Genomic DNA, 24,073 nt, shown 5'->3' with positions numbered 1-24,073 from the left:
AAATGGGGACTTGGAGCACAACCCCCCTGCAGTTTTGTTTGTTGACCAACTCCTGATTTTGCCAATCTCTGTTTGAATGGGCAGGGCTGGAAACCTGCTCTCCCTGACTCCGGATAAAACAGGACTTGGACCCAAACTGCTGTTAGTGCAAAAATAAAGCTCTCCCCGGTGGAGACCATCAGGGCATATATTGAACCAATCCCTTGCTCTGGTGCCAGGGGTGCTGTGCTGCTGGCAAGATTGTCTTTTGGTGAGGTCCTGACTACTTATGGCCACTAAGCACCCCAAGTCACTCTTTGCAAGAGTAGGCATGTTAGCTGTAGTGTCCAGGCCCTATTCCAATTTGGATAATCACATTCTTCCTCCCCCAGATCCACCTTCCCACCCCAAACAGTTTCCGTTGAACCAAGTATTTACTTCCTCCTCCAAACTGCTGTGCAGCATGACTGCACACTGTTAAACAGCTGTTGCATTTCACACCAGAGGTGGTTGCATTTCAGTGGTGGATTGTGATTCCTGTTTGCACCATTTGCATAGCAATGCGTCAAGTACTTGGGGACCCTTCTGGATAGGTGCAAGTCATTGTTGTGCCCTCAATGGCAGGCATCCCTCTTTGCTTATAGGTCAGCAAAATCAGCTTGGTCGACCTGGCTGGGAGTGAACGGGCCGACTCTACAGGGGCCAAGGGCACAAGGCTAAAGGTAAGAGAAGAGCATGAGTCAGGAGCTGCACTCAGTGCCAGGTGCTCTTTGAGGTGCTGTTGGTGCATCCCAACCACGGAGAGGTGTGCTCATTTCTTTGGTGGATTCTCAGACAGCTGGAGTGCCAGTAATGATTCCCTGATTAGCCACTAAACCCACCACAACCACTGCTCCCCACTGGTTTGCTCTGGGGGACCAGCCACATGCAATGCCTTTCCTCTCCCCAGGGGGGCCCTGGCAGGGAGGGAGCTGGCTGTTGGCCATGTTTGCTATCATCTGTGGATCTGAGCCTGGCTATTGTGCTGAGCTGCAGACACCCACACGCCCTTAAGCTGATTCATTTGTCAGGACCCTCTCTATCAGTTGACTTTTGGAGGCTGGATTTTCTGTCTTCCTTCAACAGGAGGGAGCGAACATCAACAAGTCTCTGACCACACTGGGGAAGGTCATCTCTGCGCTGGCTGAAATGGTAGGTCGTCCAAGGAGGTCTGTCCACAGGGTGGGACTGATTACATAGGATCACACTGTGCAACCCTGAAGCACTGACTCACAGGTAGTCCCATTGACACTTATGGACCCACTGACATGAATCAGTGCTCACCCCGCGAGTTAGGGCTGCACACATTATGCCCCAGTGATGCTGTCGGATGAGCAGCCCTTGTAGTCCCTTGTGCTGTGACTATGAAATGTTCTCCAAGGCAAACGTTCCGGGAACGAGCCAACAAAACAGCCCTCTCTTCCCATGGCTCAAGGACATCAGCCCCTGAGCTCACTCCCTCTTGCACACACCCTTGCTGGCATAGAATGGCAGGTATTCCTGATGGACTCTGGCAGCACTTGGTGCCTGGCAGACTCCCCCAGTCTGGAGCGGGGGAATCTTTAGAACGATCCATGTTGCATGGGACTGGCTGGAGTGTTGGTTGTATGTGCCTGGTGGGGCGGGGCAGTTGGGGGGTGGGAAGGGTGAGCTTGTATCTCCTAGGAATGGAGATTGGGGATCGTTGATGGATATATATTAACAGATACATTTTTAAGAGGAGCTAGAGCCATTAGGCAACCGGGCAGGACGGGAAATGGAGCCAGGATCATGAGCGACTCTCACCGCTTTGTTCACTTTGTGGGTATGGGGATCCCTTTCCCCGCCCTCTGTCTGGCTTTGATTTTTCTCAGTATATGCTCTCTGGGAGAGGGGTTGTTTCCCTTTGTGTTTAGTGTGCTACGGCAATCTAAATAATAACTCCCAGTCACAAGTCCTGTGCCACAGCCTAGCTGATGAAACTCCAGCACTTCCTCTTAGCAGAGGGACGAGCAGGGTGGGAGGAGCCTTTGTGTGGGTTCCCCCCACCACGCTCACCCCTCCATTGCGAGCTGCACGGCTGTGCCCATGCTCAGAGCCTGCTCTCTGTGGAGATCTCTTCATCTTGGAGAGGTAGAGGCTTTTCCCGGGTGGTGGAGGGGAAGTTGCAGTTACCCACAGCCCCTTGTCCCGACTGAAGCAAACTGTCCTCCTCTTTGGCCTCTCTTTGTCTCACATGCTCATGTGATGGTAAACAATGTCTCTGGTTTCCTTTCAGGATTCGGGGCCCAATAAGGTATGTGCTTTGAGGGTTCTGTTCCTTGGCTTGGGTGATCAAACACGGGCAGGGGTGTTGTGGACGGAAAGGGGGAGGTTACTGAGATGCAGCCCAGGACCATGCTGTTGCGTGGATTTTTAAACCGAGTGCCCCATTGTTTTCAGCTCTGCTCTGAAATTCAGGCACAATTTGACCTCCAATGAGGTTCTGTGCTGCAAACCCGTGGCTCCACTGACTGGTGACCTACAGCAGAAGCAGTGCGGCAAAGGGCTGGCCAACAGCAAGGCCAGTCAAAATGGTACCAATAGGAGGTGGCCTTATTCACTGCCCACAGAGCATCTTTTAACCTTGGCTCCTTTCAGCTCCCTGCGTTTGAGATTAATATCTCAGTGGAGCAGCTGTGGTGGAGAGGAGAGCCAGGCTGGCTTTTGCTAATCTGAGTCAGCTGGAAATGGAGGGAGGGATGAGGCAGATTAGGTTTAGCATAGTGTTTCTCAGGTGCATTGGCATCTCCTGGGGCTGTGCTGCCATTGTTGCAAGATCAGCCTAGAGCTGGAAGTCACCTGGGGACTGTTGCTTCTTCTGTGTAAAATCTTTTGGGGGAATGAAGGGGCGAGTTCACTGGCCTAGGCATTGGTGTGTAGCTGGGCTGGATGGGAGCAAGGGACGGACAAACTGGTTCTGCTGCAATAAGAATCAAACTGAACCCAAACCAAACCTCTATTGAGGTCTGAAAATATTCAGTTCACTTCCCCCCAGTCTGTTATAGTCATCTCTGCCTTGCCTGCACTTCTGTCTCTCTCAGGTGCTGGTATGGCCCCTGTTACCATAGAACCTGGCGCCTCACAACACCTGTGTGAGGTCGAGCGTACCGAGGCCAAGTGACTTGCCAAGGTCACACAAGAAGTTTGGGGCAGAGCAGGGACTTGGACCCAAGTCCTTGGCTAGTTTCCTGTCCATTGGACATCACATCCTGGCTGTGGGGAGGGGGGTGGAAGTGGGAGGCAGAGTTGTTCTTGATGTGTTTCTGGTCCACCCCAAAGCAGAACATCTCCATAGACAGACTCTTCTTGCGGGATTGCTAGGTGTAGATAATTTGGTCAGCACACAGACTTTGGGTCCTTATCGAACCTCTGAACTGTAGGTGGTTTGCTCTGGGCTAGGGGAAGCTCAAGGGTGTGCCTTTGGCCAGATGTGGTTGGAGGTCACTAGGCGAATGACCCTGGTTGATACTGACTGAGAGCCTACTACCTTTGAAGAGAACGAGGTGTCTCATCTCCCTGCTGTGCTCTCTTCCTCCAGAACAAGAAGAAGAAAAAGTCAGACTTCATCCCGTACCGGGACTCCGTGCTGACCTGGCTCCTCCGGGAAAACCTGGGTGAGGGAAGGAGTCTGGTTCACTTAGTTTGCCCTGGTTCTGGCCTTAACTCACTGAATTTCCAGGCAACAGACCTCCAGAGGTCCCTGTCTCCTGAACTTTTGTAGTCTCCTTGCTTTAACTCCTCCCCCTCCCTCTGCCCTCCGGCTGTCAGGGACTCTCCGAACTCATTCAAAGCACTGGATGTTCCTGTGCTGGAGTTCTATGTGACCATGTGAGCTGGGAGGGCTGCGGGGTGGGGATATTGTTTGGTATGTGTGCTCTGTGGGCAGAATGATAGGGATGCTCTGGCAGGAAGGGGAAAGCAGAGAGAAGGGGGTTTAAAAAGAGGGCCCAGGAACAGATCCACTTCATGGAGCCAAGAGTTTTTTTCTCTGGCAGGTGGTAACTCCAGGACTGCTATGGTTGCTGCTCTCAGCCCTGCTGATATCAACTACGATGAGACCCTCAGTACTTTAAGGTAGGCCTTTGTGACAACAGTTCATCCCCACGTCCCCTGCACAGGGGCTGGGGAACATGGAGTGTGACATCTGAAGTCACAGCCTTAGACATTCTCCTCCTGTTGCCTTCACTGTTCCTTCATTCCACTACTGTTCCATAGCCCCTCACTGATACAGAGCTCCCCTCTGGGCAGTGCTCATCACTGCTCTGTGTCAATGTCAAAGCAGCAGATGAGGCTCCCTAACCATTCAGGCCCCTAACAATTCGTTCTGTCAGTAGCATTACAGAGCACTCTCCTCCACCTCCAGCCACTGGTCTTCCTAATCCCTCTCCCAGCTTGGCAGTAGACTACACTGTGATGCTCTCCCTTGTGTTGCCGGATTTGCTCTGTGTCCTCCCCCCACCTGTTACTGCAGATGGGAGTAGAATGGGGAGCCTCATGGCCGGAAGGTTACAGCTCTGAGGGCGCCTTCGGATGTCTGAGCTGTGCTAACCAGGGCTCTGCCAGAAGCCATGTTTTATGTTATTATATGCAAATAGACCCCAGGTCTCCTGAATGCCAGTCCAATGCCATAGCCCCTGGCCCATGCTGTCTCAGACCTGAGTGAGTGCTATAGGAAGTCTGGTGATTGGTCCTGTTTCTGCAGGTATGCTGACCGTGCCAAACAGATCAGATGCAACGCTGTCATTAATGAGGATCCTAACAATAAGCTGATCAGGGAGCTGAAGGATGAGGTGGCTCGTCTGAGAGATCTGCTCTACGCCCAAGGTCTTGGAGACATCATTGACAGTACGTACCTCTCTGGGCTCTTGGCTGGGACCGGGATTTGCTTAGGAGAAGCAAGATGGAGCTCTCTAAATCTCAGTTTACTGGAGTAGGACAGGCTCAGCCATCCTCATCCCCACCATGTTGTGCAATGGCATTACATCACCAAGACATCTCCATTCCTTGCCCTGTTGCTCCTTGTAGTTCCTCTCCCTGACACTGCATCTCTGCCACAGCCTGCTGGGAAAGTCCCCTATTGACATCAGGGAGATGCATGCGATCACCACAATCCTGGGGACTCTAGCCTATGCCCCTCATGCTGACTGTGAACCCGAGTCTCCAGCCCCAGGGTGGCTCCACAGGGACAGGCTCATCCTCTGTGCTATTAGTCCCAGGACAACTGTCCCAACAAAGAGCCAGTCTCAGCTTGGTGAGCACTCCCTGTGTTGCTCCCAGGGAGATGTCCCCAGGCTGGGTCAATGTACAGCTTCTCTTCTCAACCTAGGGGCATGCTTCTCTGTTCCTTAGTCCTATAAAGATGAACCTATTCTTGTTCTGTTTTCTTTGTCTTTCTTTCCACTCCCTCTCCTTTCTTTCTCTTAGCTAACACTGCTCCAGGACGACCTAAATGTGTGTATTTCCCATTGTGGGTGTTCTATGTGCTTCACTGCTTCTCCAAGACTCGGTCGTAGCAAAGGAACATACATACAGCATGGCAAAGGAGTCCAATAGTCTATAAGCAAGGGCCCAGCTATGGGAAGCTTGTGTGCTCTCACAGCTGTGCTGTGGCGGTGTTAAGGTGGTCATCTGCTCCTCCTCAGCAGTGCCCTGCCACAGTGCTCAGCTTGAGAGCTGACAGGACTTTGCTCCGGCCAAGGATGCACAGATCACTCAGGAGGATTGGTGGGCAACTGCCTGCATTGACATAGTAACCTCTTCGCACAGGGAGCTCCCTTTCCTCATTAGAAGGCTCATCCTTGGCCCTCATGTGAGGCTATCATGCTTGATGGTTCTCCCAGATCCACAAGCAAGGGGACCTCCACAGCGCCATCTGCTGTGAGAGGGTGGGGGGGCGGGGATTGACATATGTCAAGGGCTGGGGAGGCCATGCACCAGTCTCCTTCAAACTCTGTGTCAGCTCTGCACAAGAGGTAGTGCAGCCCCAAGCCATATGGTCCTGGGTGTTGAGCTGGGGAAGCCAGACTGAGGCTAGCCAGCTTCTCTCAGTCAGTGCCTTGGCTGGGCTTTGAGCCAATGTACCGGAGTGGCCAGGGGTTAGCTGAAGAATTTGCCTGCATTGCGCTCTCCTCCAAAACATGTGAGATGGAATTGGTTTTCTAAGTGAACTTCCTGGGCCTCTTTTCTCCATGCTGTAACTATGGTTTCTGCTGCTTCTGTGCTGTTGCTGCTTCTGCTGGGCCTGGGACTAGTACCGATTCCAGTACTGGTTCTGCTGGCAATACCCTAACTATGGGCACTAAGTTATCTGCTTCCTACCACTGATATAAAATCACAAGTGTTCCCAGTGACCCAGCATTGATCCTGCTGCTGGTTGTACTGGGACCAGCAGGGCTACTGAACATGTGCTCCTAGACTTGACAAAGTGAACTGACTTTTGCTGGCATGCTGGGAGGCCCTGCAATCCGCGCCTTGTTTGTAAAAGAGCTGTGAACAGTCCAGCTGACATCCCTGGTCAGTGGCATAGCTAGAATCCATGTCAGTTTGGCAGAGAAACAGCCCACAATTACCCTGCTATGGTCCCAGGCGAACTAACAGCTGATGGGAGCCGAGTGCAGGTAGAATGATCTCAGCCCATTGACTCCTTTTAGCAAATGCCTGACCTGGATCCCTTGGTCCATTGGGAACACACTTATGAGTCAGACTTCCTTTCCTTGTGAGAAGCCGGCCTGGATTTCTGGTCTCAGTTCATAGAATCATAGAAGATTAGGGTTGGACCTCAGGAGGTCATCTAGTCCAACCCCCTGCTCAAAGCAGGGCCAACCCCAGCTAAATCATCCCAGCCAGGGCTTTGTCAATCCAGGCCATAAAAGTTCTTATGATGGAGATTCCACCACTTTCCTAGGTAACCCATTCCAGTGCTTCACCACCCTCCTAGTGAAATAGTGTTTCCTAATATCCAACCTAGACCTCCACCACTGCAACTTGACACCATTGCTCCTTGTTCTGTCATCTGTCACCACTGAGAACAGCCAGCTCCATCCTCTTTGGAACCCCCCTTCAGGTAGTTGAAGGCTGCTATCAAATCCCCCCTCACTCTTCTCTTCTGTAGACTAAATAAGCCCAATTCCCTCAGCCTCTCCTCATAAGTCATGTGTCTCAGCCCCGTAATCATTTTCTGTGCCCTCCGCTGGACTCTCTCCAATTTGTCCACATCCTTTCTATAGTGGGGGCCCCAAAACTGGACGCAATAGTCCAGATGTGGCCTCACCGGTGCCGAATAGAGGGGAATAATCACTTCCCTCGATCTGCTGGCAACGCTTCTACTAATGCAGCCCAATATGCCGTTAGTCTTCTTGACAACAAGGGCACACTGTTGACTCATCTCCAGCTTCTCGTCCACTATAATCCCCAGGTCCTTTTCTGCAAAACTGCCGCTTAGCCAGTCGGTCCCCAGCCTGTAGCAGTGCATGGGATTCTTCCATCCTAAGTGCAGGACTCTGCACTTCTCTTGTTGAACCTCATCAGATTTCTTTTGGCCCAATTCTGCAACTTGTCTAGGTCACTCTGGACCCTATCTCTACCCTCCAGCATATCTACCTCTCTCCACAGTTTAGTGTCATCCGCAAACTTGCTGAGGATGCAGTCTATCTCATCATCCAGATCATTAATTAAGATGTTGAACAAAACGGGTGCCAGGACCGACCCCTGGGACACTCCGCTTGATACTGGCTACCAACTAGACATTGAGCCGTTGATTGCTACCCATTGAGCCCGACGATCTAGCCAGCTTTCTATCCACGTTATAGTCCAGTCATCCAATCCATACTTTTTTAACTTGCTGGCAAGAATACTGTGGGAGAGCGTATCAAAAGTTTTGCTAAAGTCAAGGTATATCACAACCACCGTTTTCCCCATATCCAGAGAGCCAGTTATCTCATCATAGAAGGCAATTAGGTTGGTCAGGCATGACTTGCCCTTGGTGAATCCATGCTGACTGTTCCTGATCACCTTCCTCTCCTCCAAGTGCTTCAAAATGGATTCCTTGAGGGCCTGCTTCATGATTTTTCCAGGGACTTAGGTGAGGCTGATCGGTCTATAGTTGCCCAGATTCTCCTTCTTCCCTTTTTTTAAAGATGGGCACTATATTTGCCTTTTCCCAATGATCTGGGACCTCCCCCGATAACCATGAATTTTCAAAGATAATGGTCAATGGCTCTGCAATCACATCAGCCAATTCCTTCAGCATTAGATCTGTCCCCATGGACTTGTGCTTTTCTAAATAGTCCTTGACCTGTTCTTTCACCACTGAGGGCTGCTCACCTCCTCTCCATACTGTGCTGCCCAGTGCAGCAGTCTGGGTGCTGACTTTGTCTGTGAAGACCAGGCAAAAAAAGCATTGAGTACTTCAGCTTTTTCCACATCATCTGTCACTAGGTTGCCTCCCCCATTCAGTAAGGGTCCCACACTTTCTCTGACCTTCTTGTTGCTAACATACCTGTAGAAACCCTTCTTGTTACCCTTCACATCCCTTGCTAGCTGCAACTCCAGTTGTGCTTTAGCCTTCCTGATTATACCCCTGCATGCTTGAGCAATATTTTTATACTCCTCCCCCTTAGTCATCTGTCCAAGTTTCCACTTTTTGTAAGCTCCCTTTTTCTGTTTAAGTTCTCCGAAGATTTCTCTGTTAAGCCAAGCTGGTTGCCTGCCATATTTGCTATTCTTTTGGCACATCGGGATGGTTTGTTCCTGCGCCCTCAATAAGGCTTCTTTAAAATTCAGCCAGCTCTCCTGGACTCCTTTCCCCCTCATATTAGCCTCCCAGGGGATCCTGCCCATCAGTTCCCTGAGGGAGTCAAAATCTGCTTTTCTGAAGTCCAGGGTCCGTATTCTGCTGCTCTCCTTTCTTCCTTGTGTCGGGATCCTGAACTCGACCATTTCATGATCACTGCTGCCCAGGTTGCCACCCACTTCTACTTCCCCTACCAATTCTTCCCTGTTTGTGAGCAGAAGGTCAAGAGGAGCATGGCCCTTAGTTGGTTCCTCCAGCACTTGCACCAGGAAGTTGTCCCCAACACTCTCCAAAAACTTCCTGGATTGTCTATGCATTGCTGTATTGTTCTCCCAGCAGATGTCAGGGTGATTGAAGTGCCCCATGAGAACCAGGGCCTGTGACCTGGAAACTTCTGTTAGGTGTCTGAAGAAAGCTTTGTCTACCTCATTGTCCTGGTCTGGTGATCTATAGCAGATGCCACAACATCACCCTTGTTGCTCTTGCCTCTAAACTTAACCCAAAGATTCTCAACAGGCTTTTCCCCAGTTTCATATTGGAGCTCTAAGCAATCATATCGCTCTCTTACATACAGTACAACTCCTCCACCTTTTCTCCCTACATTTTTGTATCCGTGCAAAGCTCTACCGATCAGCGCCTCCCCCTCCCTCCCAGTGCCTCCTGCCCGCTGCGGATCAGCTGTTTAGCGGTGTGCAGGAGGCGCGGGAAGGGGGAGGAGGAGGAGCGAGGGCGGGGTGCACTCGGCGGATGGGTCGGAGCGGGGTGGGAAGAGGTGGGGCGGGGTAGGGGCTTAGGGGAAGGGATGGAGTGGGGGAAAGGCCTGAGGCAGAGCAGGTGTCAAGAACCCCTGGGAAAGGACAAAGTCGGTGCCTGTGGACCCAAGGGCTACTAACAAATGCCTCCAGGGTGGTGGCCCTCTTCGTAAGTCGTATATATGTCTCTGCGCCTTCTCCACGGGGTGTGTGAGTGCCAGCATGCCACCTGGGGACTGGAGGTTTGCCATAGTGTAGCGAGAGGGGAGCCATGAATATCCTGGGCAAAAAAATTAGAAAAAGTCAGTAAAATCTGGGCCCCCAACATGTGGCTTTAAGGGGGCCCCTCGTGGCCTGCCAGGCACTGTGCTGTTGCCCCTAGCCCAGAGGTGGGCAAACTATGGCCCGTGGGGCACATCCGGCCCGCGGGACCCTCCTGCCCGGCCCCCGAGCTCCTGGCCCAGGAGGCTAGCCCCCGGGCCCTCCCCTGCCTTTTCCCCTCCCCCACAGCCTCAGCACACTCGCTACGCTGCCGGCGCAATGCTCTGGGCGGCGAGCTCCTGGGGCAGTACAGCTGCAGAGCCCGGCCTGACCCGGTGCTCTGAGCTGCGTGGTGGCGGCGGCAGCTGCGTGGCCCGGCTCCAGCCAGGCAGCACGGCTGTAGCCCTGCCAGCCACTGGTGCTCCAGGCAGTGCGGTAAGGGGGCAGGGAGCAGGGGGGGTTGGATAGAGGGCAGGGGAGTTCAGGGTGGTGGTCAGGGGGCGGGGGTGTGGATAGAGGGCGGGGTGGTCGGGGGGGGAGCAGGGGGTTGAATGGGGGCAGGGGTCCTGGAAGGTCAGTCAGGAAGGAGGGGGGATGGATGGGGCGGCAGGGGTTCCGCGGGCAGTCTCAGGGGACAGGGAGAAGGGGTGGTTGGATGTGGCAGGGGTCCGGGGGGGGCTGTCAGGGAACAGGGGGGGTTGGATGGGGCAGGAGTCCTGGGGGGGGGCAGATAGGAGGTGGGGGCTGGGCCACGACCCCCTCCCCTAACCGGCCATACAATTTATGAAACCTGATGCGGCCCTCAGGCCAAAAAGTTTGCCCGCCCCTGCCCTAGCCCCTCACGGAGTCCTTCTTGTGGGCATAATCTGAAAGGCTGGATTCTGAGTGCCCTCCGGGTGGGGAGAGTGCGCAGGGCCATCCCGCCCTTCCTGATACACCCATCCTGCAGCAGCCAGACTGTGGTTGTGGAGGGCAAGGGGGGAAGGTCTGGCCAGCACCTCCCGGTCCACAAGGGCGTGTCTGATTGGAGCAGGGCTGCGGCTACCATCCTGCCCTTGGTGCCCCAGGAAGTTCAGACCGGGGGGAGCAGAGGCGAAGGCGCAGCAAAAGCCCCAAGCAGCTTGATGAAGCAGAGTCATTTCTAACCGGGCATCATGAGGCAGATGGGGTTTTAATGGAGAGAGAACTGGCTGGCTGTGCCGTGTTCTAGCCAGGCCCCTGAACAGGTTGCCAGCAGAGCAGGTGTTGTCAGGACCAGCCTCCAAATGTCAGTGCTGGGCACGCAGTGCCAAGACCAGCAGCCTCTGCACACTTGCAGATAGCGACTCCACAGAGAAGCCCCCACAGCCAGCTCAGAAAGCCCCATGTCAGTCACTCCGGGCCTGGCTTCCAGAGATGCAGAGTACCTACAGCCTCAGCTGGGGTCAAGCTCAGCACCTCTCACAATGAGACCTCGCAGCTTTGGCGAACTCCGCCCACTCTCGTATGCAGCTACCGCTGACCCCATACCTGCCTACAGCCAATCCTGGAAAGGCCTGGCAGTGTTTTCAGCTGGCTTTTGGCCTGCCCTCTTCCTCAGGCCTTTCATCAGACTGCTGGTGTCCAGTACATCTGAGCAGTTTTTAAACCAGCAGCACAGTAATTCCTTCCCTGCTTTCAGTGACCCCGGACAATGCCAGATCTCCAACATTGCAGAGCTGCCTTTCTTACAGCCCACCTGGGCAGGCCCCATCTCTCTCTCCATCACTCTCTTGGCTCTGGGGCCTGGATCCATGGCAGCCATTGCTGTGCACCGCCAGAAGTGAAGAGACTTTGGAGGCTTCCATGAGAACTCCCCTAGGAGTCCAAGTGTCGAGCCAAATGCTAAATGTAGGCAGATGTATGCACTAACCCCACCCGCAGACTCAACACCAGGCCATTATCAGAAACAATTGTAGTCACTAACATTAACCTCATCCTAACACATGAAAGGAGATCACGTATCAATGCCGATGTGGGGTTAAGGTACCAATGCTTAGAACAAACAGCGCAGCTGCAGTGTGACTGCCCCCACGAGACAGTTTGTGTTGGCCCTCGTCACGTTCCTGTTTGCAAATTGTCTATGAACTGGCCAGGATTCCTAAAAATGTGGTGGTTGTTATGCATCATAGTTGGACAGGTAAATTATATGAATATACATCCCCCTACAGGCTGTTTGCCAACTATCCCTGGTTCTCTTATCAGTAGGGCCCTACCAAATTCACGGCCATGAAAAACATGTCACAGACCGTGAAATCTAGTCTCTTGTGTGCTTTTACCCTATACTATACAGATTTCACGAGGAAGACCAGCATTTCTCAAATTGGGGGTCCTGACCCAAAAGGGAATTTCAGGGGGGTTGCAAGGTTATTTTAAGGGTGGTCATGGTATTGCCACCCTTAACTTCTGAGCTGCCTTCATTGCTGGGCGACTGGGGAGAGGTGGCTGTTGTCCAGGTGACCAGCTCTGAAGGCAGTGCCCCCCCAGCAGCAGTGTGGAAGTAAGGGTGGCAATACCATACGATGCCATTCTTACTTCTGCTCTGCTGCCTTCAGAGCTGGGCGGCCAGAGAGTGGCGGCTGCTGACTGAGGGCCCAACTCTGCAGGCAGCAGCGCAGAAGTAAAGGTGGCAATACCATACCATGCCATCCTTCTGCGCTGCTGCTGGTGGCAGCGCTGCCTTCAGAGCTGGGATCCCAGCCAACAGCCGCTGCTCTCCAGCCACCCAGCTCTGAAGGCAGTGCCGCCGCCAGCAGCAGCGCAGAAGTAAGGGTAGCAATACTGCAAACCCCCCCCCCCCCACAATAACCTTGTGACCCCTCCTCCACAACTCCTTTTTGGGTCAGGACCCCTACAATTACAACACCATGAAATTTCAGATTTAAATAGCTGAAATCATGAAATTTACAATTTTTAAAATCCTATGACTGTGAAATTGATCAAAATGGACCGTGAATTTGGTAGAGCCATACTTATCAGCACTCGATGTAAGGAATTCCATTTGATTGGGCACTGGTCATGGGCTCTATTCTCTGATTGGATGATGTAACCTTTATAAAGAGGAGCAGTGGCAGAAAAAATCTTTTGGGGTGTTGCATGTCTCAGAGAGAGTGGAGGGAGCTCTCCACAAAGGCAGAGAGCAGGAGAAGTGCAAGATTGGGACATTTTCAGACTTTAAAGGCCTTTTCCCATCCTCTTTTGCACAAGAAAGAGCATTTGGCTCAGATTTAGAAATAGCTGTGGTCCTGCCTGGCTGAGGGAGAATGACAGACTTGTGGGCTGTCTAGCAGACTGACATTTCATTTCCTTTTGTCACAATCACACCAAGTGATTGTTGCTTCTTGGCTCCCCCATATCTCCCTGGTGATGGCTCTCCCCATGTCAGCAGCTCTTTGGTTCCCCGCTAACACTGTGCCATTGTGGCCGGTGCTATGTGTAGTGATTCCATAGGGAAGTTGTCCTGAGATACTGTCACCCCGCCACTATTCAGCCTCAGTCTCTGGCTGCACAGCAGGCATCTTACTCCATGTTCTGGGGCTGGATCACATGCAGCAGGTCCCCAGGCAAAGGCAACTTTCCGTTACTCCTATTTCTCCAGCCCCTCACTGAGTGGTGATCACTCCATTTGGTTGGCTTTGTCACTCCCTTAGGCTCTCCCTGCTGCCTCCCAACAGCCTCCTGCTCAAAGACACAAACCTGTTAGACATGGGGCAGCTGCGCGAGCTCCCCCAGTGTGAATCATCTCATGCTTTCCTGGATTCCCATATTCAGACTAATGCTCAAGGGAACAAAACACCAGTCACTTAAATATTCTTGGGGAAATGAACACAAACCAGCCCAGCCAAGGGAAGATCGAGTCATGGGTCAGGTTTTGAGGAGAGCCACCATTGTTGTGATAATATCTTTGGATTGTGGTAGCTCCTAGGAGCCTCAGTCATGGCCCAGGATCCTGTGATGTTAAGCATTGTACAGATCCAGCAGTTCCCATTGTGACACTCATGGCCAGATTTTCACAAGAGAGCAGCACCCAGTGCCCTAGGCTCTTCTGAACATCAGGCCATATTGGGGCCAAAACGGCAACTGGGGTCTTCTGCCCATTTAGCCATTAACCAACCCGGTCATGAGTAAGCTTTCCTGCCCTCTGCCTGGCTCTCTGCCTGACAAGCCAGGGGACATAATGGGGGCGGGGGCGCACAAAGAACCATGTAGCAACACTTAGCGTGGCTGTTCTGGATGTGGTGTGAATGCTCCTTCTGGCGGAGAGATGGTGTGAGTGCCTCTAGCCCTGTCACTGGCACATGACGCTGTTTGTATTTCTGTGTTTTAATTTCTAGCTTTCTGCTCACCGCATCATGTCACTTTTTCCCAACTGCCTTTCTTTTCTCTATCTTCCTTTTCCTTCTTCCTGTCCACGTGTCCATCCCTCCCTCTTTCCCCCTTCCCTGCCCCATAGACATGACCGACTTTGAGAACAATAATGGTAACCGTAGCCTGGCAGAACTGAGTCAACGCCCTGACAATCTCTCCACAGTGACCAATGCCTTAGTGGGGATGAGCCCGTCCTCCTCGCTGTCAGCCTTGTCCAGCCGAGCTGCCTCTGTCTCCAGCCTCCATGAACGGATCATGTTTGCTCCAGGCAGTGAAGAGGCCATTGAGAGGCTGAAGGTAAGAGCCTGAGGATGCTGACATCATGCTGTATTGAGATTAGGGGAAGATGAAACACACTTGATCTGGCAACAGATCCATTTTATATCCCCCATGGTGGCATTTGAACCTGCGGATAGCGACTGTAACAGCCCAGGCTCTGCTATTATAATTTGTGCACCTCCTAGATTATCTCCTGCAGCCTCCTGCTTCTTACGAAGTAATGAAATCAAATGAGGACAGCAGGTACTTTATTGACAGGGACACTTTGTGGAGTCCAGGCCCCCAAGATGACCTTCTGGAGATTTCCCCACAGGTTTAGAAAGCCTCCAGAAGCTCAGTTCTTCTTTGAGTGCTTGCACATGCCATTCCGAGTTAGGTGTGTGCGCACACTGAGCATCACTGTTGGAATTTTTCCCCCAGTGGTATCTGTTGGGCTGGCTCTGGTGCCCCATGGTGCTGCGCGCTCATAGTGCCAGTATAAGGGGCCGTGCTGAGCCCGCGTCCCTGAGTTCCTTCTTACTGCCCGTGACTGCTGTTGGAACTGTCCTCTTTGTCTTGGCAAAGTTTTTCATAATGTTTTTTTGATTAGTTTTTATTGTAAATAGTTGTTAGTTAAGTAGTTCAAGTAGTTTTAGTAAGTTTAGCATAGGAATTAGGACACCTCTCCTTGTCTGGAGAGGTGTTCCTCCTTCTGGGTGCTGGGGCATGCCTTAGTCTCCAGGGTTTAAGCCTGGCCCCACCTGTGGGAAGCCTGTGCCCAACAGCAATCCTTTCTTGAGCTGTCTCAAGTGTTTGGGATTGTGAGAAGGATACAAAAAAGATCACTGCCAGATTTGTCACGAGTTTAAGCCCACACACTCAAAAAGGCTGGGCAGCGAGACTGAAAGTCCTCCTGATGGAGGCAGTATTGAGACCCGCCTCGGAGCTGGCACTTGACTCAGCACTGAGCACATCAACTTCGGAGCGCAGTGCACCTCCCACTGCTAGGAGCTTGCAGCATTCCTCCTCATCACCAGTGCCCAAGAAGAAGCATTGCGGGCACGGTGAGAAGAGCTGTTCTTCTGCACCAAAGGGAGACAGAAGGGCAGACAAGTCAAGATCTGCGGACAGGGATAGGGCAAGACCTGCACCACACCACTTCCCCTTTCTGGCACTGCAGCAGCTGCTGACACTGTCACCTGCGCCAGCACCACAAACCCCGTGAAAGGAGGTGCAACCCCCTTCCTGCCGGCATACAGATTAGGAGGCTTACGCAATGGCTAGTGACTTGCTAACTCTGCCGGTACCGGGTTCGCCGGGGGCACAAGAAGTGGCATCGCAGGCACCGCTTGCCAGCTCTAAAGCATCGACCAGCTTCAGGTCAGTACCGAGGCCGCTTAGTAGGGGAAAGCCTCCCCTAATCACCTCTCCCGAGGTATCGCCACGGCCTTGTTTCCCAGCTCCGGGAGGATTGGCACCGCCTTGGTCCCCATGCTCCTCCTCCTCCTCTTCCCCTTCGGAATCAGACTCTGGTTCCGGCTCCTCACCTCGCTCCACGGCTGAGGCCACACCCATCGGCATTGTCGGGAGCTCTGGGAGCCATGATGCCCTGGAACACTTGGCCCATGGGGTCCAGCACTGGTACAGTGGCCTTTTTGGAACCCGTGGGGATTTTCCCTGGATCAAGGCACTAGTTGTAGACACTCCTACTCAGTATACTCTGAGAGTAGGATGCCAGTGGTACCACACCGGCGCCTATCACTGGTATCAGTAGTGGGACTGGCCTGAGCGCTGCACTTGGCACCAAATCTGGAGCACATCCCAGTACCAAAGCCAGTACCAAGGCTGGTATTGACAGCACGATCAGGCTTCCCAAGGGGAGAATATAGTGGAGGCTATGGCAGTGCATGCCTCCTCTTTGTCTTCACCTGATGATAAACTAATGGTGAAGGGGACATCCCTGCTTCGGGATAATCTGAGGACCCCCAGGATTTATTAATCGGGTGGTGTCCAATCTGGGCCTGCAGGCAGAAGTTGTCAGGGAGCCTTCTGACAGCTTCTTGGACAATTTATCAGCAGCGATTTGTGCAATGGTTGCTCTCCTCCTACATGAGGCCATTATGGGACCTATTAAGACTCTCTGGCAGAACCCAGCCTCCTTCCCTCCTACTGCCAAGAGAATGGAGTGGAAGTACTTTGTGCTAGCCAAGGGTTGTGAGTTTTTATTTTCTCACCCCCCACCCCCGGATCACTCGTTGTGGCGGCTGCCACCAAGAGGGACTGTCAGGTCCAGCCAGGGTCTGCACTGAAGATGAAGGAACCCCTGAAGCTCGACTTACTAGGCAGGAAAGCCAACTCCACCAGGGGGGCTTCAACTTCGCATAGCAAACCAGAAGGCACTGCTGGGCCACTATGACTTTAACATGTGGGAAGCAATGAACAAGTTCAAAAACAGACTTCTCCATGACAGCCAGCAGGAGTTCTCCACCCTTGTGGAGGAGGGCAAGATGGGGTCCTCTCTGCAGGCAGCCCTGGATGCCACGGACTCTGCGGCTACATCTATGGCCACGGCAGTTACCATGCACAGGAGCTCATGGTTACAGGCGTCATGGTGCCCGCAGGAAGTACAGCAGATCTTACAAGACCTGCCTTTTGAGGGGCCCTTGCTCTTTTCAGAGCAAACGGACGCCAGACTGCATAGCCTAAAAGATTGTAGGGTGACTCTGAAGTCCCTGGGCCTGCATTCTCCAGCACAACCCAGGAGACCGTATAGGCCGCAGCATTATGGGCATTTCTATGCCCAGCTAGCCAGGCATGTCAGCGGAGAAAGAGGAATAAGGGGTTTGGTCGCAGGCCACCTCCGCCATCTTCTTCCTTCAAAGGACCCTCTCAGTCAGCCCCATGTCACGTGGGATTCTCAAAACACTCGTTTTGATTAATTGATCGAGGACGGCCTACCAAGTCCTACTCGGGATCCAGTCACCCGTATCTTTTCTGACTGCCTTTCCCATTTTCTGAGGGCCTGGGAGTGGTTCACTTCCAACTGCTGGGTTTTGAGCACAATAGAATTTTCTTAGAACCTTCACTTTATTTCTACCCCACCTTCCCACCCACCTTCCCCGTTCCCTTCAGGGACCCTTCTCATGAGGTTCTGCTAGAGCAGGAGGTGCAGTCTCTCCTTTGGATGGGAGCTGTAGGGGTGGTTCCACTGCCGTTAAGGGGGAAAGGATTCAATTCCTGGTATTTTATGGTACCCAAGGCCAAGGGAGGACTTAGACCTGTGTCAACTCAACCACTATCTCAGGAAGCTGAAAGTTCCACATGGTCTCCTTGGCATCCATCATTCTGTCACTGGAACCAGGGGATTGGTATGCCACCCTCAATTTAAAAAAACTCCTACTTCCACATCTCGATTTTCCATGGCCACAGAAGATTTCTGAGGTTTGTGGTGAACCAGGATCATTATCAATTCATGGCCTTGCCTTTTGGTCTCTAGGCCACCCCATGAGTCTTCACCAAGTGCATGGAAGTTGTGACAGTGTTTCTGAGGAAAAGAGGTGTTCATGTGTTCCCATTTATCGATGATTGGCTCATCAAGGACTGGTCTTGAGCACAAATGGAGTCTGACATCAGCCTAATACGGTTGATCTGCCAAGTGTTGGGTCATCTCATTAACGTGCAGAAGTCAACCCCGACACCTATCCAGAGAATAGAATTCATCGGGACGGTGCTCAACTCCCTGCTGGCAAGAGCCCTCCTCCTGGAGGAACGTTTTCGGGCAATCTCAATGCTAATTCATTCCCTGCAATCACAACTGATCACAACTATCCGACTTTGCTTGAGCCTCCTCAGACACTTTGTGCACTTATGTAGCGTGACACATGAGGCGGAGACTCAGACCTCTCCAAGCCTGGCTGGCCACGGTGTACTGCCCTCCCAGGCACCACTTGGACAGGGCAATCACGGTGCCACCCCCCATCCTCCACTCCTTGACATGGTGGTTGGATCACCGGACGGTCTGCAAAGGGATTCCCTTCACAAGACCCCAGCCATCTTTTCATCTGCTTTCCGATGCCTCGGCTCTGGGCTGGGGAGCCCACCTGGGACACCTCAGGACTCAAGGTCTGTGATCCAGGGAGGAACTTTCTCTCCATATCAGCATCAAGTTGCTCAGGGCAGTCTGGCTTGCTTGCCAAGTGTTCTTGCCCCACATTATGACCTTGACAGCATCAGTTCTCATGGACAATACGTCAGCCATGTATTACATCAACAAGCAGGGCGGGGCTCGTTCTTCTTCCCATGTCAAGAGGCAGCTGATCTATGGGAATTCTGTATCGCCCACACCATCGAGCTCGAAGTTTTGTATCTGCCAGGGGTTCAAAACCATATAGTGGATCACCTCAGCAAGTCCTCCACTCACCATGAGTGGTCACTGTGCCCAGATGTCACAATGGATATCTTCCGCAAATGGGGGTTTCCCCACATAGATCTATTTGCCCCCCACATAGACCTATTTGCCACCCGCATGAACAGGAAGTGCCAGCAGTTCTGCTCCCTGAGAGGTCACAGTCCTGGGTCAATCACAGATGCCTTTCTGCTGCCATGGTTGTCTCATCTGCTCTACACTTTTCCACCCATCTCGCTGATCCACAGGGTGCTGACAAAGATCAAGCAGGACCAAGCTCGAGTCATACTGATAACTCCAGCATGGCTGTAGCGGGGTGGTTAACCTGCTCCTGCCCTGAAGGGCTTAAAACAGCCCCGGGAGAGGGCTGTGGCAGGGGAAAAGCTGGGCTGATTGGGAAAGCAGCCACAGCTGTAGCCAGTGCAATCAGGGCCCAGCTGGCCCTTATAAGAGGGCGGTGGGCCAGAAGGACAAAGGAGACACTCTCTCTCTGGCTCTAGAGAGAGAAGGACCTGGCTGCCTGGGAAGCTGAGGAGGATACCTAGGGTGGAGCAGTGCTGGGGAAGGGCAGAGGGAGCTGGGGAGCTCCAGCCTAGCAAAGCCCCAGGCTGCAGGCCAAGTTAAGGGCCCACAAAAGGGTACTAGGGCTGCAGGGGGCAGCCCAGATATAGGCAGAGGCAGCTGGTCCGACCCCATTGCCGATGATGAGTGGTTTACAGACTGCAGTCTGCCCCAGGGAGCCGGGGCTAGATGATGACTGGCAGTAGCCACTGAGGCAAGGTGGGGATAGAGGGTTGGGGTTTCCCCTGGGTGGGGAGACCCAGCTTGTGGGTTACTGCGGGGGCAGAACCCTGACATATTAGGGCACCGGGGTCCAAGAGGGACACGGGGGCCAGTGGCAGGTGAGACACCGGCCCGCAGAGGGCGCTCCGGGCTGGAAAGAGCTAATTCCATGGACGACCAGCAGGAAGCGCCATGCCGGTGAGTCGTCACATTGCCACAGTGGCCCAGACACCACAGTTACACCATGCTTCTCCATCTTTCCTGGGAGACCCTGATCGAGCTTCCGCTTCATCCGGATTTAATCTCGCAAGACCATGGACATTTGCTTCACCCGACACTCAGCTCTTTGCACCTGAGGACTTGGAATCTTCATGGCTAAATCCTGATGAACAGGCTTGTTCGGAGCAGGTCCGTAAAGTTCTCCTGGGCAGTAGGAAGCCATCCACAAGGGCAACGTACTGGTTGAAGTGGAAGTGTTTCTCCTTCTGATCTTCTGAATGGGGAGTCCCGCCAATGCAATCTATGTTGCAACTCATCCTGGACTACCTTCTCTCCCTGAAAGAGCAGGGCTTGGCCCTCTCCTTGATTAAGGTCCACCTGGCGGCCATCTTAGCATTCCACTCAAAGGTCGACAACAAGCCGGTCTTCTCCTATGAGGAGATGATCTGTTTCCTCAGAGGTCTAGAGAGGGTATTCCCACAGATGAGGAAGCTAATCTTGCCATGGGATTTGAACCTGGTTCTGTCCAGTTTGACAGGGCCACCCTTTGAGCCACTAGCGACATACTTGCTGCTTCACCTGTCATGGAAGGTAGCCTTTCTAATGGCAATTATTTCGGCCAGGAGGGTATCAGAGATCCGATCCCTCACGGCGGAGCCCCCATGCAAAACCGTTCCATAGGTCACCGCAGCTCTTCATAGCGATAGCTGAAAGAATGAAGGGGCTCCCCATCCCCACCCAAAGGATTTCATCTTGGATTACATCATGTATCCGAACTTGTTATAATCTCGCAGGCATTCCTCCTCCGCCAAATCTCACTGCTCACTCCAGGAGGGTCCAGGCCTTTTCCGCGGCCTTTCTAGTGCAGGTTCCCATCCAGGATATCTGTAAGGCAGCAACCTGGTCTTCAGTGCCCAGGTTCTCGTCGCACTACGCCCTCACCCAGCAGGCCAGAGACGATGCACACTTTGGCCGAGCGGTGTTGCAGTCCTTGAACTCCGAGTCCACCTCCGATGCAACTGCTTGTGAGTCACTTAACTTGGAATGGACATGTGCAAGCAAAGCCAATCAACCGTCCCTGCTCTCAGAGTGGTCAGTAAGAAGAAAAGGAGGGACGCGGGCTCGGCAGAGCTCAGCAAGGCCCCTTGTACCGGTGCTTTGAGCGTGTGGCACCAGGGGGCACTGGAGCCAGCTCGATGGATACCACTAGGGGAAAAAATTCTGACAGCGATGCTCTGGGCGCGTACACACGTAACTCGGAATGGACATGTGCAACCTCCCATCTCGAAGAACAACAGTCACAAAAAGATTAGTAACCGTCTTTTGCTAGGCCAAAAGTTTCAAAAGCAACCCATGATTTACAGTGCCCAATTTTGGACCCCTTAAAGAGTGAAATTTGAATTTAGAGATTTTCAGAGGGAGGGTGCTTAATGTTGTCTAAAAATCAGGCTCCTCTAAAGTGTTTCAACTCAAAATTGAGGCACCCAAAATCAGTGGGCACTTCTGAAAATGTTGGCCTGAGGTTTTATGTATGTATTTTATTCCCTACTCTGCTGAAAGGCTAAAAAGACCATCTTGAGTCTAGCGGCGCACTCCCAAAAGGCGAGATATTGTACTTCCCCTCATGGCTTGGCAGTGACAGGTAACTAACAAACTCACTATTGGGAGAGCTTTGCTGAAGCCATCACTGATGCTGGTTTGCCAGCAGAGCCATCAGGCCACAGTGTGGGCCCAGTCCTGCCCAGCGCTGAATGGCAGGCCCGAGGGTCATCTGCTTTCCTAACATGTTGTCTTCAAATACTGTGACTGGTGTAAGGGTTTGTTGAAAAACCTCTTATCCCGCCTTTTCCCTGAAGGGTGCTTTACATTGAAACCAGCCTGGAACTGGGATTCACATTCTGCAGCCAGGAAACAGAGCTGTCTCATTTGTATCCGTTATGCAAGATCATTGTGTGGTGTGACTTAGTAAATGCCGCTGTGACTGTGATTTCTGTAGAACAGAGATTCCGGAGCAAAGCCTAAAAGAGCATTTGCAGTTCTGTTACCAAAGGTGACAGCAGTCACGAAATACTAACATTTAAACTCTGCTCTCCAGGAAACAGAGAAGATCATTGCTGAGCTGAACGAGACCTGGGAAGAAAAGTTGCGGAGGACAGAAGCAATCCGCATGGAGAGGTGAGTGTACAGTAGTGATGTCTGCAAGACCCATTCACTCAGTGTCCAGTTCACTTTATGCCACCTTTGTACCTCCCCTCCATGGGGGCTTCCTGGGGTCAGTTCATCTGCCTGTGCTGGTTGTAGTGACGTCAGCAGCCAGGAAGAGCCAGGATAGTAAAACCATCTGGCCGTGCCCCAGTTTCGTCAATAGCATGGCTGGCACTCCTCCTCTACTAATGACTCCTGTAGGGGGCTTTGCATAGACCCAGCTATGCTGACACAACACATGCCTGTGACGTGTTCGGTCAGAGACCCCATTGGGACTGTCACCTGATGTGCTGAGATTACCTCTGAGCCTGTTTTCCCTGCCAGCTTGGGACTCCAGAATCCTGCCTTGTTGAGCCAGACATGCTAGCCTGCTGCAACACAGACCCAGGTCTGGTCCATGCCCCCAAAGCTGCAGACTTTAACCAAAAACTGCTCAGCAGGTCATCTATCTCCAGCACCCAGACACCCAGTTCCCAATGGGATCCAAACCCCAAATAAATCCGTTTTATTCTGTCTGAAGCTTATACAGGGTAAACTCATAAATTGTCCACCCTCTATAACACTGATAGAGAGATATGCACAGCTGTTTACTCCCCAGGTATTAATCACTTACTCTGGGTTAGTTAATAAACAAAAGTGATTTTATTTAGTGTAAAAAGTAGGATTTAAGTGGTTTCAAGTAATGACAGACAGAATAAAGTAAGTCACCAAGCAAAATAAAGCAAAAACACGCAAGTCTAAGCCTAATACATTAAGAGACTGATTACAGGTAAAATCTCACCCTCAGAGATGTTCCAATAAACTTCTTTCACAGACTAGACGCCTTCCTAGTCTGGGCCCAATCCTTTCCACTGGTACAGTCCTTGTTAGTTTCAGCAGACATCTTAGGTGGAAACTAGGGGTTTTCTCATGACTGGCAGCCCCCTTTGTTCTGTTCCACGCCCTTTTATAGCTTTGCCACAAGGCGGGAACCTTTTGTCTCTCTGGGTCCCCACCCCTCCTTCTAAATGGAAAAGCACCAGGTTTAAGATGGATTCCAGTATCAGGTGACATGTTCACATGTCCTGTGAGACCCCAGCCTCCATTCTTCCAGGGCTGGCCCGCACGCACCCAGGAAGGTTTACAAGTAAACAGACCATTTACAACCAATTGTCCTAGTCAGTGGGAGCCATCAAGCTTCCAAACCACCATTAATGGCCCACACTTTGCATAATTACAATAGGACCTCAGAGTTATACTTCATATTTCTAGTTTTAGATACAAGAATGATACATTCATACAAATAGGATGAACACACTCAGTAGATTATAAGCTTTGTAATGATATCTTACAGGAGACCTTTTGCATAAAGCATATTCCAGTTACATTATATTTACACTCATAAGCATATTTCCATAAAACATTATGAAGTGCAATGTCACAATACCCACAGCCCCTTTTCCAGAGGCAGTCAGAGGTGAGGGGACAGGTGTATTTTAGAAGTGAATGAGATGAGAGAAAGAAAAGATAAAGTCCCCGTACAACCATTTCAATACAGTGATCAGCCCTCCAAAAGGAAGAGGTGGATGGTCCTGTTGGTAAGGCACCAAATCAGTCTACAAGCTTTCTTCATGACCTCCTACAAGTTATTTAATCTCTCTCTGCCTTAATTTCCCCCATCTGTAACACGGAGCTAATAGAACTATCCAGGGGTGAAAGTAACTTAAAGGACTTACCGGTACGCCGGAGTCCTGAGCGGGGGTGTGGCCTCAACCAGAAGAGGCGTGGCTTCAACCGGACGAGGCGGGGCCTTTCAAGCTTTAAAGGCCCTGGGGCTCCGGCTGTGGCTGGGAGCCCCACGGCCTTTAAATCACCCCAGAGCTACCAGCTGCAGAGGTGGCTGGGAGCCCCTGGGGCTCAGGGGCGAATTAAAGGGCCTGGGGCTCCGGCCGCTGCGGAGCTCCGGGCCCTTTAAATCACCACGGGAGCCCGGCT

General features: G+C 52.2%; 1 protein-coding gene across 17 annotated transcripts in view; it reads left to right on the top strand.

The window, feature by feature from the left end:
• The window catches only part of KIF1A (kinesin family member 1A), a 148,187-nt gene that overhangs the window by 35,379 nt on the left and 88,735 nt on the right, over positions 1 to 24,073 (top strand). For 7 of the 17 annotated variants that reach the window (XM_065410667.1, XM_065410666.1, XM_065410665.1 and 4 more), the window contains exons 7-14: positions 624 to 701; positions 1,105 to 1,170; positions 2,276 to 2,293; positions 3,578 to 3,653; positions 4,035 to 4,113; positions 4,742 to 4,884; positions 14,393 to 14,526; positions 21,990 to 22,069. In XM_065410667.1, the coding sequence (XP_065266739.1) occupies positions 624 to 701; positions 1,105 to 1,170; positions 2,276 to 2,293; positions 3,578 to 3,653; positions 4,035 to 4,113; positions 4,742 to 4,884; positions 14,393 to 14,526; positions 21,990 to 22,069 (674 nt within the window). Of the gene's footprint in view, positions 1 to 623; positions 702 to 1,104; positions 1,171 to 2,275; positions 2,294 to 3,577; positions 3,654 to 4,034; positions 4,114 to 4,741; positions 4,885 to 5,463; positions 5,491 to 14,314; positions 14,527 to 21,989; positions 22,070 to 24,073 lie in introns of all 17 variants that reach the window. The other 10 variants (XM_065410663.1, XM_065410661.1, XM_065410660.1 and 7 more) reach the window with 3 other exon arrangements.

The sequence above is a fragment of the Emys orbicularis genome, chromosome 9 (genome assembly GCF_028017835.1).
Source record: "Emys orbicularis isolate rEmyOrb1 chromosome 9, rEmyOrb1.hap1, whole genome shotgun sequence".
NCBI classification, from domain to species: domain Eukaryota; kingdom Metazoa; phylum Chordata; order Testudines; family Emydidae; genus Emys; species Emys orbicularis.
The sequence above is the reverse complement of the archived record's forward strand: the minus strand, read 5'-3'. Positions and strand labels throughout refer to the sequence as shown.